The sequence below is a fragment of the Pelophylax lessonae genome (assembly GCF_965119305.1).
Source record: "Pelophylax lessonae genome assembly, chromosome: 2".
Classification (NCBI taxonomy): domain Eukaryota; kingdom Metazoa; phylum Chordata; class Amphibia; order Anura; family Ranidae; genus Pelophylax; species Pelophylax lessonae.
This window is the reverse complement of record NC_138769.1, coordinates 88,654,680-88,666,629: the sequence shown is the minus strand read 5'-3', so window position 1 is coordinate 88,666,629 and position 11,950 is coordinate 88,654,680. Positions and strand designations below refer to the sequence as shown.

The 11,950-nt window shown below is 42.4% G+C and overlaps 1 protein-coding gene across 1 annotated transcript; it reads left to right on the top strand.

The window, feature by feature from the left end:
• Window positions 1–8,720: 8,720 nt before the first annotated feature.
• On the top strand, window positions 8,721–9,215 carry LOC309548445 (large ribosomal subunit protein uL24-like). Its single transcript, XM_082248389.1, has one exon. The coding sequence runs from the start codon at window positions 8,745–8,747 to the stop codon at window positions 9,180–9,182; it is 438 nt and encodes a 145-aa protein (XP_082104515.1). The 5' UTR covers window positions 8,721–8,744; the 3' UTR covers window positions 9,183–9,215.
• Window positions 9,216–11,950: the final 2,735 nt, after the last annotated feature.

Here is an 11,950-nt window from a genome sequence, read left to right as displayed (position 1 = left end):
GGCTATCTGTTTTCCACAAAGGGGTCGATTAGGGGGTATCTGTACTGTTCTGTCCATTTTCGTGCCTCAAGAAATGAGACAGGCCATCAGTACATCAGGACTGATCAATTTTCACGTATTTACCATGGTTTGTGGACTGTATAACTTTCCTACAGTCTAAAAAATAAACACTGATTTGACCAAAGAAGTGTAACAGAAGACAGTTTGGCCTGCATTTAGAAAAAAAGATTATTTATTTGCAAAATTTTATAACAGAAATTAAGAAAAACAAATTTTTTTCACAATTTTCTGACTTTTTTATTTATTTAGTAAAAAAAAAAAAAAAAAAAACATTGGTGATTAAATGCCACCAAAGGAAAGCTACATTTGTGTGAATAAAAATAATAAAAATCTCATAAGGGTTCAGTGTTTCATGACCGTGCAATTGTCATTCAAAATGTGACAGAGCGGAAAGCTGAAAATTGGCCTGGGCAGGATTGGGGAAAAAGTGCCCTGGATTGAAGTGGTTAAAAATGATACAATACCAGTCCAGAGTAGAAACTTTTACAGATGATGGCCAGTAAAATATTACTTCCCAAGATACAGAAATATGTTTATAGTTCAAATTCGAATTGAATTCTAAGTGAATTTGATTAAAATTTCAATATGAATTTCGGAAATTCGGACAAATTCTGTTTCGTTATTCAGAGCTTTCTGTAAACTTCATTTACACAGTAATTTATCCGAATCTCCGAATAACAAGAAATGTGTCTGAATATGGAATGCACCGCACATGTCTAGTCAAAAGTCAGCGCAGCCCTTTACAAGGAAATTCTAGAGCACTTCATGCTTCCCTCTGCTGACCAGCTTTATGGAGATGCTGATTTCATTTTCCAGCAGGACTTGGCACCTGTCCACAGTGCCAAAACTATCAATACCCGGTTTAATGATCATGGTATCACTGTGCTCGATTGGCCAGCAAACTCGCCTGACCTAAACCCCATAGAAAATCTTTTGGGTAATGTCAAGAGGAAGATGAGAGACACCAGACCCAACAATGCAGATGAGCTGAAGGCCGCTATCAAAGCAACCTGGACTTCCATAACACTTCAGCAGTGCCACAGGCTGATCGCCTCCATGCCATGCCGCATCAATGCAGTAATTCATGCAAAAGGAGCCCCAACCAAGTATTGAGTGCATACTATACTGTACATGGACATACTTTTCAGTAATGCCTCGTACACACGCAACAATTATCGGCCGACCGATCAGCCGTCTTTTGTCATGAGTGGTGTTTTGTTGGTTGGAATGTGCCTAGACTGCACACAAATTTTCTCGGCCAACAAAAATCTACTTCAGAAGTGATGTCATGTGCTGGTTTACTTTCCGTGTGTTTTTTCTTCTCTGAGCATGCCCAGTCTTGCTCATCAGATTTTTGTCTGCCGAAATCTGTACTGACTGACGGAAAATCGGCCATTGTGTTGACGGCCAACAAAAATTTTATAGCCTGCACACCAGATTTTTTTCGGCTGAAAAGTCGGGGTCGGTTGTCGGAAGCATCATACTAACAAGCCGAAAATCGGCCGATCGGACGTTGGCCGAAAATTCCCGGCCAATAATCGATGCATGTGTACGGGGCTTGAGTCAACATTTCTGCACTTTTTTTTTATGCTCTTATGTATTATTCTAATTTTCTGAGATACTGAATTTTGGGTTTACTGGCTGTAAGCAACAATCATCAAAATAAAAAAGCACAAGTAAATGATTGAAATATATCACTCTATGTGTAACACATTTATATATAATATATATGTTTCATTTTTTGAATTGAATTACTGAAATGAATCAACTTTTTGATGATAATCTAATTTTTTGAGATGCACTTGAATGTTTTTTTTTTTTTCAAATTCCACCAATGCTGATGTAGCACCCTCCTAGTCAGGTCCTGACAGAATAGTTTTTGGCTCTGTCTGCTTAACAGCAGAGCAGCAGGCTAAATCTATTTGCTCCCTGCTCCACAGGGAGCAGGATCTGTTAGTTAGGCCCGTTCCATGTGTCCATGTGTGATTTATCTGGGCATGAGGGAGTGTTCCCACTGTGTCCAATGGGGAGGCCTGTTGCACAGTGGAGGAAACCCAGCCAGTGACACACAGGCTTTTGTGACTGTCTCAGTGGGTTGGCACAGACAAGTGGTGCATCCTGGGATATGCTATAAAAGCCAAGGGCACATGTGGCAGGGGGTCTTTGGGTGGGAAGCCAAGTCCCAGAAGGAGGGTGACTGCTGTCTCCTCTTCTGCAGCTGTGGAAGGTGGTCACAGGCAGTCGGCCTGGTGAACCAGAAAGTGAGGCAGAACCCAGAGGCCCAGCGGAGGCTGACTGGGGGAGTTTGAAGTCAACGGTGACTCTGGAAAAACAGTGTCCGTGAGTACAGGGGAACTTGCCCAGGGGTCTGCCAGGAAGGAGACCACTCCAAAGGCTAGAGTCAGCAGACGGGTGTCAGCACACAGGCAGTAAGAGTAAAGGGGGTGCCAAGTTTAGAACCCTGAAGAGAATATTTACAGAGGAACATTTAAAGCATCTTCACTTCAGTGACAGAGTGAAGCAGCGGCCTTGCCACATTCTACAGTTAGCTGTCCTCAAGTCTGTGAATAGTTAATAGAGTATCCCACTCATCCCTTCTCCTATCCAAGTTCTCAGTAAAAACACAAGAACTTTCATTGCTGTTTATCTGTTGTCAGTTGCTAAGGGTAACCCAGGGGAATCCAGAAAGTGTAATTCTCAGCAGTCCTCTAGGGGGCAGTGCTACACTAGTATCTGACTTGATAACGGCTTCTTGCAGATCCTGTACAGCAGAGTTCAGACTGGGGGAGAGACAAGCAGCACAGGGAGCAAATCCTTTGTGCCTCAGTACAAGGAGCATGCTTGCACATGGACAGAGTCGAGTCAGAGAGATTAGCTCATCAGACTTCTCCTGTCACTGTCCAGTCACAGGCCGGGGAGGGACAAGACCTGTAAGTATTACTTAACTGAAAGAAAGAAAAAACTGGTATCCTTTGATGAGATTTGTCCTTCTACCCTAATGGGACATGGGCAGAAAAACCAGAGAGAGGTTTTGACCCTTCCCAAAAACAAAAAAAAAAGAGGCTATTAAAAACACCCCTGATTGCACCACAATGGCATTGTGTACATTTGATCAAAAATTGCTTTTAAACTAATGTTTAGTAGTGCAGTTGCTATATCCAGTAGGATATAGCCAGGAGGATATAGGAGGATAGAGGCACTGGGGGGGGGGGGGACAGAGGGGTTCACTACTCTTTTACTTGTTTGGGTAAATTTCAGCTTCAGCAACTGAACTCTATAAACAACAAGCTTTTTATAGCAAAAGGGATAAGGAGATAGAGGAACACATTTTAAAATAAGCGTAAATAAGCTTGCATACATGTAATAACAGTAATCAGTATAACCTCTCACTTTTTATTTCACATGCTCTTATTTTTTCTCTTCTCCAGAGCCACATGCAGACTAACTTTTTCAGTAAAAGTCCCAATTATGATTGACTGTGGCACTGTCCTTCCAGAGCAACACAGGGCTCTAGGGAAGTGTGATAAACTTTCTAACAATGAAGAATAGGAAATGTCAGTGCTCACATCACTCAATGCAATGCCCAATGTGTGAGACTGAGTAATGGTAAAAAATATATCTATTGAACTGATGGGCCCACAAGGCACAGCATTCCTTTATAACATATACATTGAAAAATTGCCAGAAATGACTTTGGGACTTTCTAGGTGCCAGTAAATACTACACTATCTATAGTAAAGAATTGTTTTATTTCTTAAAAAATATCTAAAACCATATCAGTTAAAAGTACCTTTGTAGCCATTCTTAAGGTGTCAATTCATTTAGACCCCCGTTCAGACAGGGGCGAGACGGCTTGATGGGGCGACCTCGGCGCGACTTGCACAGATTTCATATCATTGAAGTCAATGCAAGTGGCCTCCAGGTCGCCCCAAAGTAGTACAGGACCCTTTTTCTAAGTCGGAGCGACTTGTGTCGCTCCTATTAGAACGGGTCCTGTGCTAATCAATGGCGAGCGACCCACCGCGACTTGTCAGGCGACCAAGTCGCCTGACAAGTCGCGCTAGTCTGAATGGGGTCTAAGAGTTAAATAATAGCTAATAAAATGCGATAAAATAACGTTTGCTGTATATCAATTGTGAAAGTGCAATTCATTAAGAATGTTGCGTTAAATAACAAATGCAGCGTTTTTTCTATTGTGTGGTAATCATTGCATTTTTTCACGCTGTAATTTACTGCATTGAGCTGGTTGCTAAGGAGCGGGCCAGGAAGCCGGCCGCCGAGTCCCTAACAACAAATGACTCATTAGCTGTCAGTGGGTTTCCCACTGACAGGTGAATATTAAAAAAGCATGCCGATAATTAAAAATTAAAAAAAAAAAACAGCGTGGGGTTCCCCCACATGTATACCAGGCCCCAAAGCACATCTATAGCATGTAGAGAACATGCTGCAGCAGAAATTAAATAAAAAAAAAAAATTAAATGACATTTAAATTGCCGGCAATATAATACTATTGCCAGCAATAGAAAAATGTTGGAAAAAACAGCGTGGGGTCTCCCTTAGTCCATAACAGGCCCTTAGGGTCTGGTATGGATTCTAGTGGGAACCCCAAGCCAAAACCCTAAATGGATTCTAGGTATAACCTCCACACCACGCTGCGTTGCCCTCCCCCCCTAAATCCATACCAGACCCTTATCAGAGCATGCAGCCTGTCAGGTCAGGAAAGGGAGGGAGACAAACAAGTGCCCCCCCTCCTGAACCACACCAGGCCACATGCACATCCCAAAGCACCTTGTCGCCATGTTGATGGGAACAAGGGTCTGGCCAGTGGTTGTAGGGGTCTGCGGGCAGGGGGCTTATCGGAATCTGAAAGCCATCTTTAACAAGCATCGCTCTGCCGAACCCAAACCCAAAAAAATATCTCTGTGGAGCATGGCTGACTACCGAATGCCTCCTCGGCGTTGTCACCTGGTGGCACCGCCCCCCTTGTGATGTCACAACCCAGCATGCAACGTCACAAGGGGGGTCAGTGCCATCAGAGGACATCGCCAGGTGGCCCCGCCCTTACCTATATAAGAACTGTTAAACAACAAGGCAGCCATTCAGCGGTTTGCCTTATTGGGCGGTGGAGCAATTTTTTATTTTTTTTCCTTTTTTCGGGTCGGCGGAGCGGCAGGCGGCGTGATTGAAGATTGATTTACATTGGGGCCACCGTTTTTTTATTTTTTAATAAAGGAATTGTCAAAAACTCTCTCTGTGTTTTTATTACTTTTTGACACTTTTTTGGTGAATGGGTAGGGGTGCTCTGTACCCCATACTCATTCACATGGGGGGGCCAAAATCAGGGGGCTTCCAGATTCCGATAAGTCCAGTGCCCAAAGACCTCCACAACCACTGCCCAAGATATGCCCTTCTGCCCCAAAGCACCCACCCTCCCATATTGAGGGCATGTAGCCTGGTATGGTTCAGGAGGGGGGGGTCAGTGGAGGTGAATGTGGGACTCCTTCTTCCTCCTGAAGCGGCAAAGACCAAGGAGGTGGTCCTACCCTTGTCACTTCCGGTGAGGGTACGTCATACATCAGCTGAACCGCTTCCCAGTGCGTATGCTCAGAGCTGCGGAGGGTAGGGAATTTTCATGGGTTAGTGTTCTTTAACCGTACACAGCGTCCCACTGTGCATGCACAGCCACTAAATCAAATCATCTCGGCTCCAACCCGTGACACTTCCCTGATCTCGGCTCCACTTTACCATTTTCCTGGAGCCAAGATCATTTGGGCCCCCGCACCTGCTGATGAATGACGCGCGCCCGCAGGGAAGTCTCCGAGATGATTTAATTTAGCGGCTGGGCATGCGCAGTCCGACGCGCTGCAACAGCTGATGAATGACGCAGTGTAATGTTAAAAAACACTACCCCATGAAAATTCCCTACCCTCCGCAGCTGTGAGCATGCGCACTGGGAAGCGGCTCAGCTGTTGAATGACGTACCCTCACAGGAAGTGACGAGAGTAGGAAATTTTCACGGGGTAGGGTTTTTTAACGTTACATCGGCTCGGAACATCTGGGACTGATGTGCATGCGACAGCGAGGCGCTGGCATGTGACATAACAGCATCGGACTAGGTTGCCATGGAGTCGACAGCTGTGCCGGGACGCTCCCTGGATGCCAGGGAGATCACATGGGTACTGCTATCAGATGCTTAGCATCATGGCAATTAAGTGGAGAAGTTGAAGGGCAGTTGTAAATTACTCACACATACTCACATAGGGTTATGATTTAATTATAATTAGGAACAATTGGAAACACCTATATACTTTGCTTATATGCATTGCAGCAGTCTGGTGTCAATACTTCTCACTACTTTGAGCTAATAACACCCGCTGCATGATAGCTGCCACACTTTGTAAGTATCTATCAATGGCTACTATATTAACTATCTGTGGACCCTGATTTCCCTTCCTTTTGACTGGGTTTCTTAATTGTGATTTTTTTAAATCTCCCCTTTTTTTTTTTTTTTTACGTGCAGTATATACTGTCCTTGGAATGATACATTGTTACTCTCCACAAGAGGCTCTTTAATTCATCCACGTTTATAAACAGCATTGAACCTGGATATGTGGTGAAGTTACAGCAACAAAACACTTTTAATTTGGAGATTTAAGGTGATCTTTAAAGCCATTTTCTTCTGTATAGTGGAACTGTTTATATTTAGCTAATAATTTAATAAGGTTCCTGAAGAGCCTCTATGCATATTTTTCAGAACGTGTCTAGCATGAGGCCAGCCTTCTATATATCTCACTGACTCCCTTGCAGTTCATTGGAGAAAATTTGAATTGGAATAACTGTAGATAAACAGAGATAGATACAAATGGAGGGAGAGGGCGCCAACAGCTATTGATTTGATAAAGGGGTGGATCCCTGAAGCACGTAACCACGCCCCTTCTTTGTCTCTACGAAAACATCCTCGTGGAGACCCGAATCTAGCCAGCCCCCCCGAGCAGCTGACAGGTTAGGGACACTAAAACACTGCAGGGCAGTTGGCACCCCTACTGCCCCTACCCCTAGCAAGCATCTGTCACACTGCTTCATCTAATTACCTGACACATTCCCAGATACAGGCGGTCCCCGGGTTACATACAAGATAGGGACTGTAGATTTGTTCTTAATTTGAATTTGTTGGTAAGTTGGAACAGGTACATTTTTTAAGAATCATTTTTAAGTTTTTTTTGGATAGCATAGGGAAGGGTTAACACCCCTGTACCATTTTCTTTGCTGTCTGTACCCCTGTTCAGAAGATTTCACCCCACTTTCTGTCCCTGTGACAATTGGATTTTGAAAATTTTGGGTTCTTGTGGAAACAAGGATTGGTGATAAAGCTTCAGTGGAGACACCTTTTTTCCCATGAGAACTCTTACAGGAGTGAATTTCCCTTCCTAGGGGTAGATTTCCTCTCACTTCTTGTTGTCTCCTTCCGTTTGTAAGTAGGAGACGTTTGTAAGTCGGATGTTTGTAACCCGGGGACCGCCTGTACAGCTACAGTGCCAGAGTGCACCACCAATTTATCCCAGCCTTCACCCTCAGAGCAGCATGGCATTTACCACCAGAGCCACGGGTACCCTCTGCTCTGCCTGACACATAGCCGCTGTCATATTTAATCGCCGATACAGCCACACAGCCATCTGCAGCTGCTGACATCCATATCCCTTCATTCTTCATCTCATTGCAATAGCTGCCTTCCACAGAGGTTGACTGAGATCCTCAGTCCCTCGGATCTCCAGTACCTTTTTCCCTTCCAATAGTGAGTCTTTAATTTCACTTTTATTTCCCATTTGTATTCATTTTTTCATGTACCATATAGGATATGGGAGAATAGACATATGCTAATTGTTTCTGGTTTATATCACAGATGCACAGCTGCCCCCCTTTCTCCCATTGTCCCAAAAGTGTGATCTTATGTAGGCAGCAGTGGGTTTTCTTGTGTGACCTCTGGTTGGGTGAACACCTGGAAATTACACTGTTGGTGCGTTCTTTAAGAAAGGGACATTTTTTTTTTCCTACTTTTTATTTTTTTTTTGGTCTGTCCCCCTCATTCTATTAACCATGTCATCATTCTCTCATTCTCATCTAGGCATGGATGACATCTCCCATTTGTATTCATTTTTACATGTGTCTTTATTTATATTCATTTTTTTTACTCCCAGCATGTTGGCACCCTCTCCCTCCATATGTACTTATGCCATATAGGTTTTCAGAACCTATTTTTTAGAGGTGCTGCATTCACTTGTGTGTTTCATCTCCAGTTTACTCCCACACACACAGTAGCGCCATTGTCTCCTAATCTTTAAACACAGATAGATACATATCACTTGTACCATATAGGATATGGGAGAATAGACATATGCTAATTGTTTCTGGTTTATATCACAGATGCACAGCTGCCCCCCTTGCCCCCGCAGTCCCAAAAGTGTGATCTTATGGCAGCAGTGGGTTTTCTTGTGTGACCTCTGGTTGGGTGACCACCTGGAAATTACACTGTTGGTGTTCTTTAAGAAAAGATTGCTCTGGCTTTCTTTAAATCTCTCCAATAAAGGTGTGATTCCATATATATGACCTGTCATATGACACCTTCTATGAAAGGTTAGATATTTTCTCATTTCCCACGGCCATAGTGGACTGTGTGGCTTAGCAACATGAAGTTCAGTCCATTTGTTACTTCTGACCGAAGCAAGAACAGCAAGAGGCATTTCAATGCCCCCTCAGATGTCTGTAGAAAGATCATGTCCTTTCCCCTCTCCAAGGAGTTGAGGCAAAAGTACAATGTGCTCTCTATGCCCATCCGCAAGGATGATGAAGTACAGGTTGTACGTGGACACTACAAAGGCCAGCAAATTGGCAAAGTTTTCCAGGTGTACAAAAATAAATACGTCATCTACATTGAACGTGTGCAACGTGAAAAAGCTAGCGGCACCACTGTCCATGTTGGTCTTCAACCCAACAAGGTGGTTATCACCAGGTTAAAGCTTGACAAGGATCGCAAGATGATCTTGGAACACAAGGCCAAGTCTCACCAAGTTGGCAAAGAGAAGGGCAAATATAAGGAGGAAACCATTGAGAAGATGCAGGAGTAACTTTATCAATTAAAAAATAACTTAATTTAAAAAAAAAAACAAGAAATGTTAGATTTTTCTTTCAGGCAAATGTTCTAATATGATGTATTTTCTAGATGTCCTCACCCCCCTTGGACTACTATAATCGAAAGGTGTTTGAGGCCCTTCTTGAACAAATACAAGTTGTAAAATTTCTATGAATATTTTATTTCTGCCAGTAAATCAGGGACATCTTTTGTTGTTGAGGTTATGCATACCAGAGCTCATGTTTTTACCTAGTCATGTTGAAATTTAACAAATATGTTTATATATAAAAAAAAAAACTTTTTTATACATATTTTTGTATTGGTTTGACCTTCCTTTGCTGCCTTAAAGCCCTTGGGAGCACTTTTTTGTTTTGTCAAAGATTAAGGGCGAGCAGCACCTCCTTTACCCTTGTGGGTGGGTATTGTTTATGTTGATAGTCACAAGACTGCTTTAACTGCTGATGAGAAAATGTATTTAGCAGTTTATATTTACTAAAATAATTGCATTTCCATGTTCTGTGTGCTGTGGGAGACCAGATATAGTAAATGCAGGGTCCAGGGTTTAGTAAGATTTTAGAGCATCAACCCATGGATGCACTGGGCATCATTGCTCTCCTCGCCATCTGCGAAATCTAAAAGGACATTTTTTTTCCTACTTTGTATTTTTTTTGGTCTGTCCCCCTCATTCTATTAACCAAGCCATCATTCTCTCATTCTCGTGGATGACATCTCCTCTGCACTGGAGCCTCCTGGGAGATGTATATCATATATCCCAGTATGCTTCCATTTGCAGTGCCTGGAGAATGGGCCTGGCACGCTCATTACGATGACCGGGTGCAAAAACTAGAAAGGGGTACCTGGCACCTGATGACTTCAGCAACAAAGATGACAGCGTGGGACTGTGGCAGCAGTGCGGCAGATAAAAGCAGGACAATGCTGCATTAACTGGGCAGGTGAGTGTTTGAATTGAGCAAAACCCTGGATAACAGGTGGATAGGGGAGTGAAGAACCTCATTATCTGTTTTCCTTGAGAGCCATATTGGCTTTCATTACATTCATGTATGCTCGGTCATTCATCAAGCAGAAACATGTATTTTTGTTTGTCCTCACAGTAATGTTTTTTTGGCCATTCCTGAGGTTATATTTAAACCCTTCACCTCACCAGTTTAGCTCAGGTGTAACCACAGAACCACATACTCCAGTTTAACAATGTTCCGAGACTCTTTACATCCTGTTCAACTAATTCACAGAATTCAGACTGCGGACAAAACCTGGAAATCTGCAAATCTTGTGGAAAGATGTTCTACTACTACGCACGTCATTCGATGTTGACATGCCTGACAGACAACATGACAGATTTAGATCCACTAGTTTAATAACATGGAGAAAATTGAAAATTGACACACAGAGAGAAATGCGCCACTTTTTTAAAAAAAAAAGTAACACACCACACTTTTTTTATGCTGATGTGCAAGATTATTACAACACAGTTCCAGCTTGCGCCAACATTTTTGGTGCAACTGTCAAGTAATCTTCTGCTAGGATCACCCTAAATTTATTTAACCACTTCTGGACTGGAAGGTTTTGCCCCCTTAATGACCAGGCCATTTTTTGCAATTTGGCACAGCGTGATTTTAACTAGTAATTGCGCAGTCATGCAACACTATACCCAAACAAAATGTATGGGTTTCTTTTCCCACAAATAGAGCTTTCTTTTGGTGGTATTGGATCACCTCTGCAGTTTTTATTTTTTGAGATATAAATGAAAAAAGACCAAATATTTTGAGAAAAAAATCACATTTTCTACTTTTTCTTATAAAATATATCCAATATACTAAATTTTTGTTGTACATTTAGGCCAAAATGTATTTAGCTATTTAGGTACCTTGATTAAAAAAGACCTCAATAATCGTATATTTATTGGTTTGCGCAAAAGTTATACCGTCTTCAAACTATGGAGTATATACTGTAATTTACGCAGATTTTATTTGCCTATTTCATTTCTTACAGTGATAAAATGGCGGGACAGTACAACCACCCCCCCCCAATTACCCCTTTTTGGAAAGTAGACACCCCAAGTAATTTTCTGAGAGGCATGTTGAGCACAATGAATATTTCATTTTTTTGCCACAGGTGTTTAAAAAAATGACACAAATTTGTTTTTTTCCACAAAGTTTTCATTGAAATGATATATTGCTCACACATGCCATGGGTATCTGTGAAATGACACCTCAAAATACATTCTTCTGTTTCTCCTGAGTACGGGGATACCCCATGTGTGAGACTTTTTGGCAGTCTAGCCGCGTACAGGACCCCGCAATTCAATCACCGTCTTCAGGCTTTCTAAGGGCGTAAATTGTTGATTTCACACCTCACTACCTATCACAGTTTTGGAGGCCATGAACTTCCAAAATAGCACAAACCCCTCCCCCCCCAAAAAATTACCCCTTTTCGGTAAAGTAAATACTTTAAGCTAGTTGCTGAGAGGCATGTTGAGTCCATGGAATATTTTGCCACAAGTTTTGGGAAAATTACATTTTTTTTTTTACACAAAAGTTGTCATTTAAATGATATATTGCTTAAACATGTCATGGGTATATGTGGAATTACACCCCAAAATACATTCTGCTGCTTCTCCTTAGTATGGGGATACCCCATGTGTGAGACTTTTTGGCAGTTTAGCCACGTACAGGACCCCAAAATCCAATCACCCAATCACCGCCTCCAGGCTTTCTAAGGGCATAAATTGTTGATTTTTCTCCT

Bases quoted from the DNA above. Each gene is read 5' to 3' on its own strand.
- LOC309548445 (XM_082248389.1), top strand. From the start codon at position 8,745: ATGAAGTTCAGTCCATTTGTTACTTCTGACCGAAGCAAGAACAGCAAG.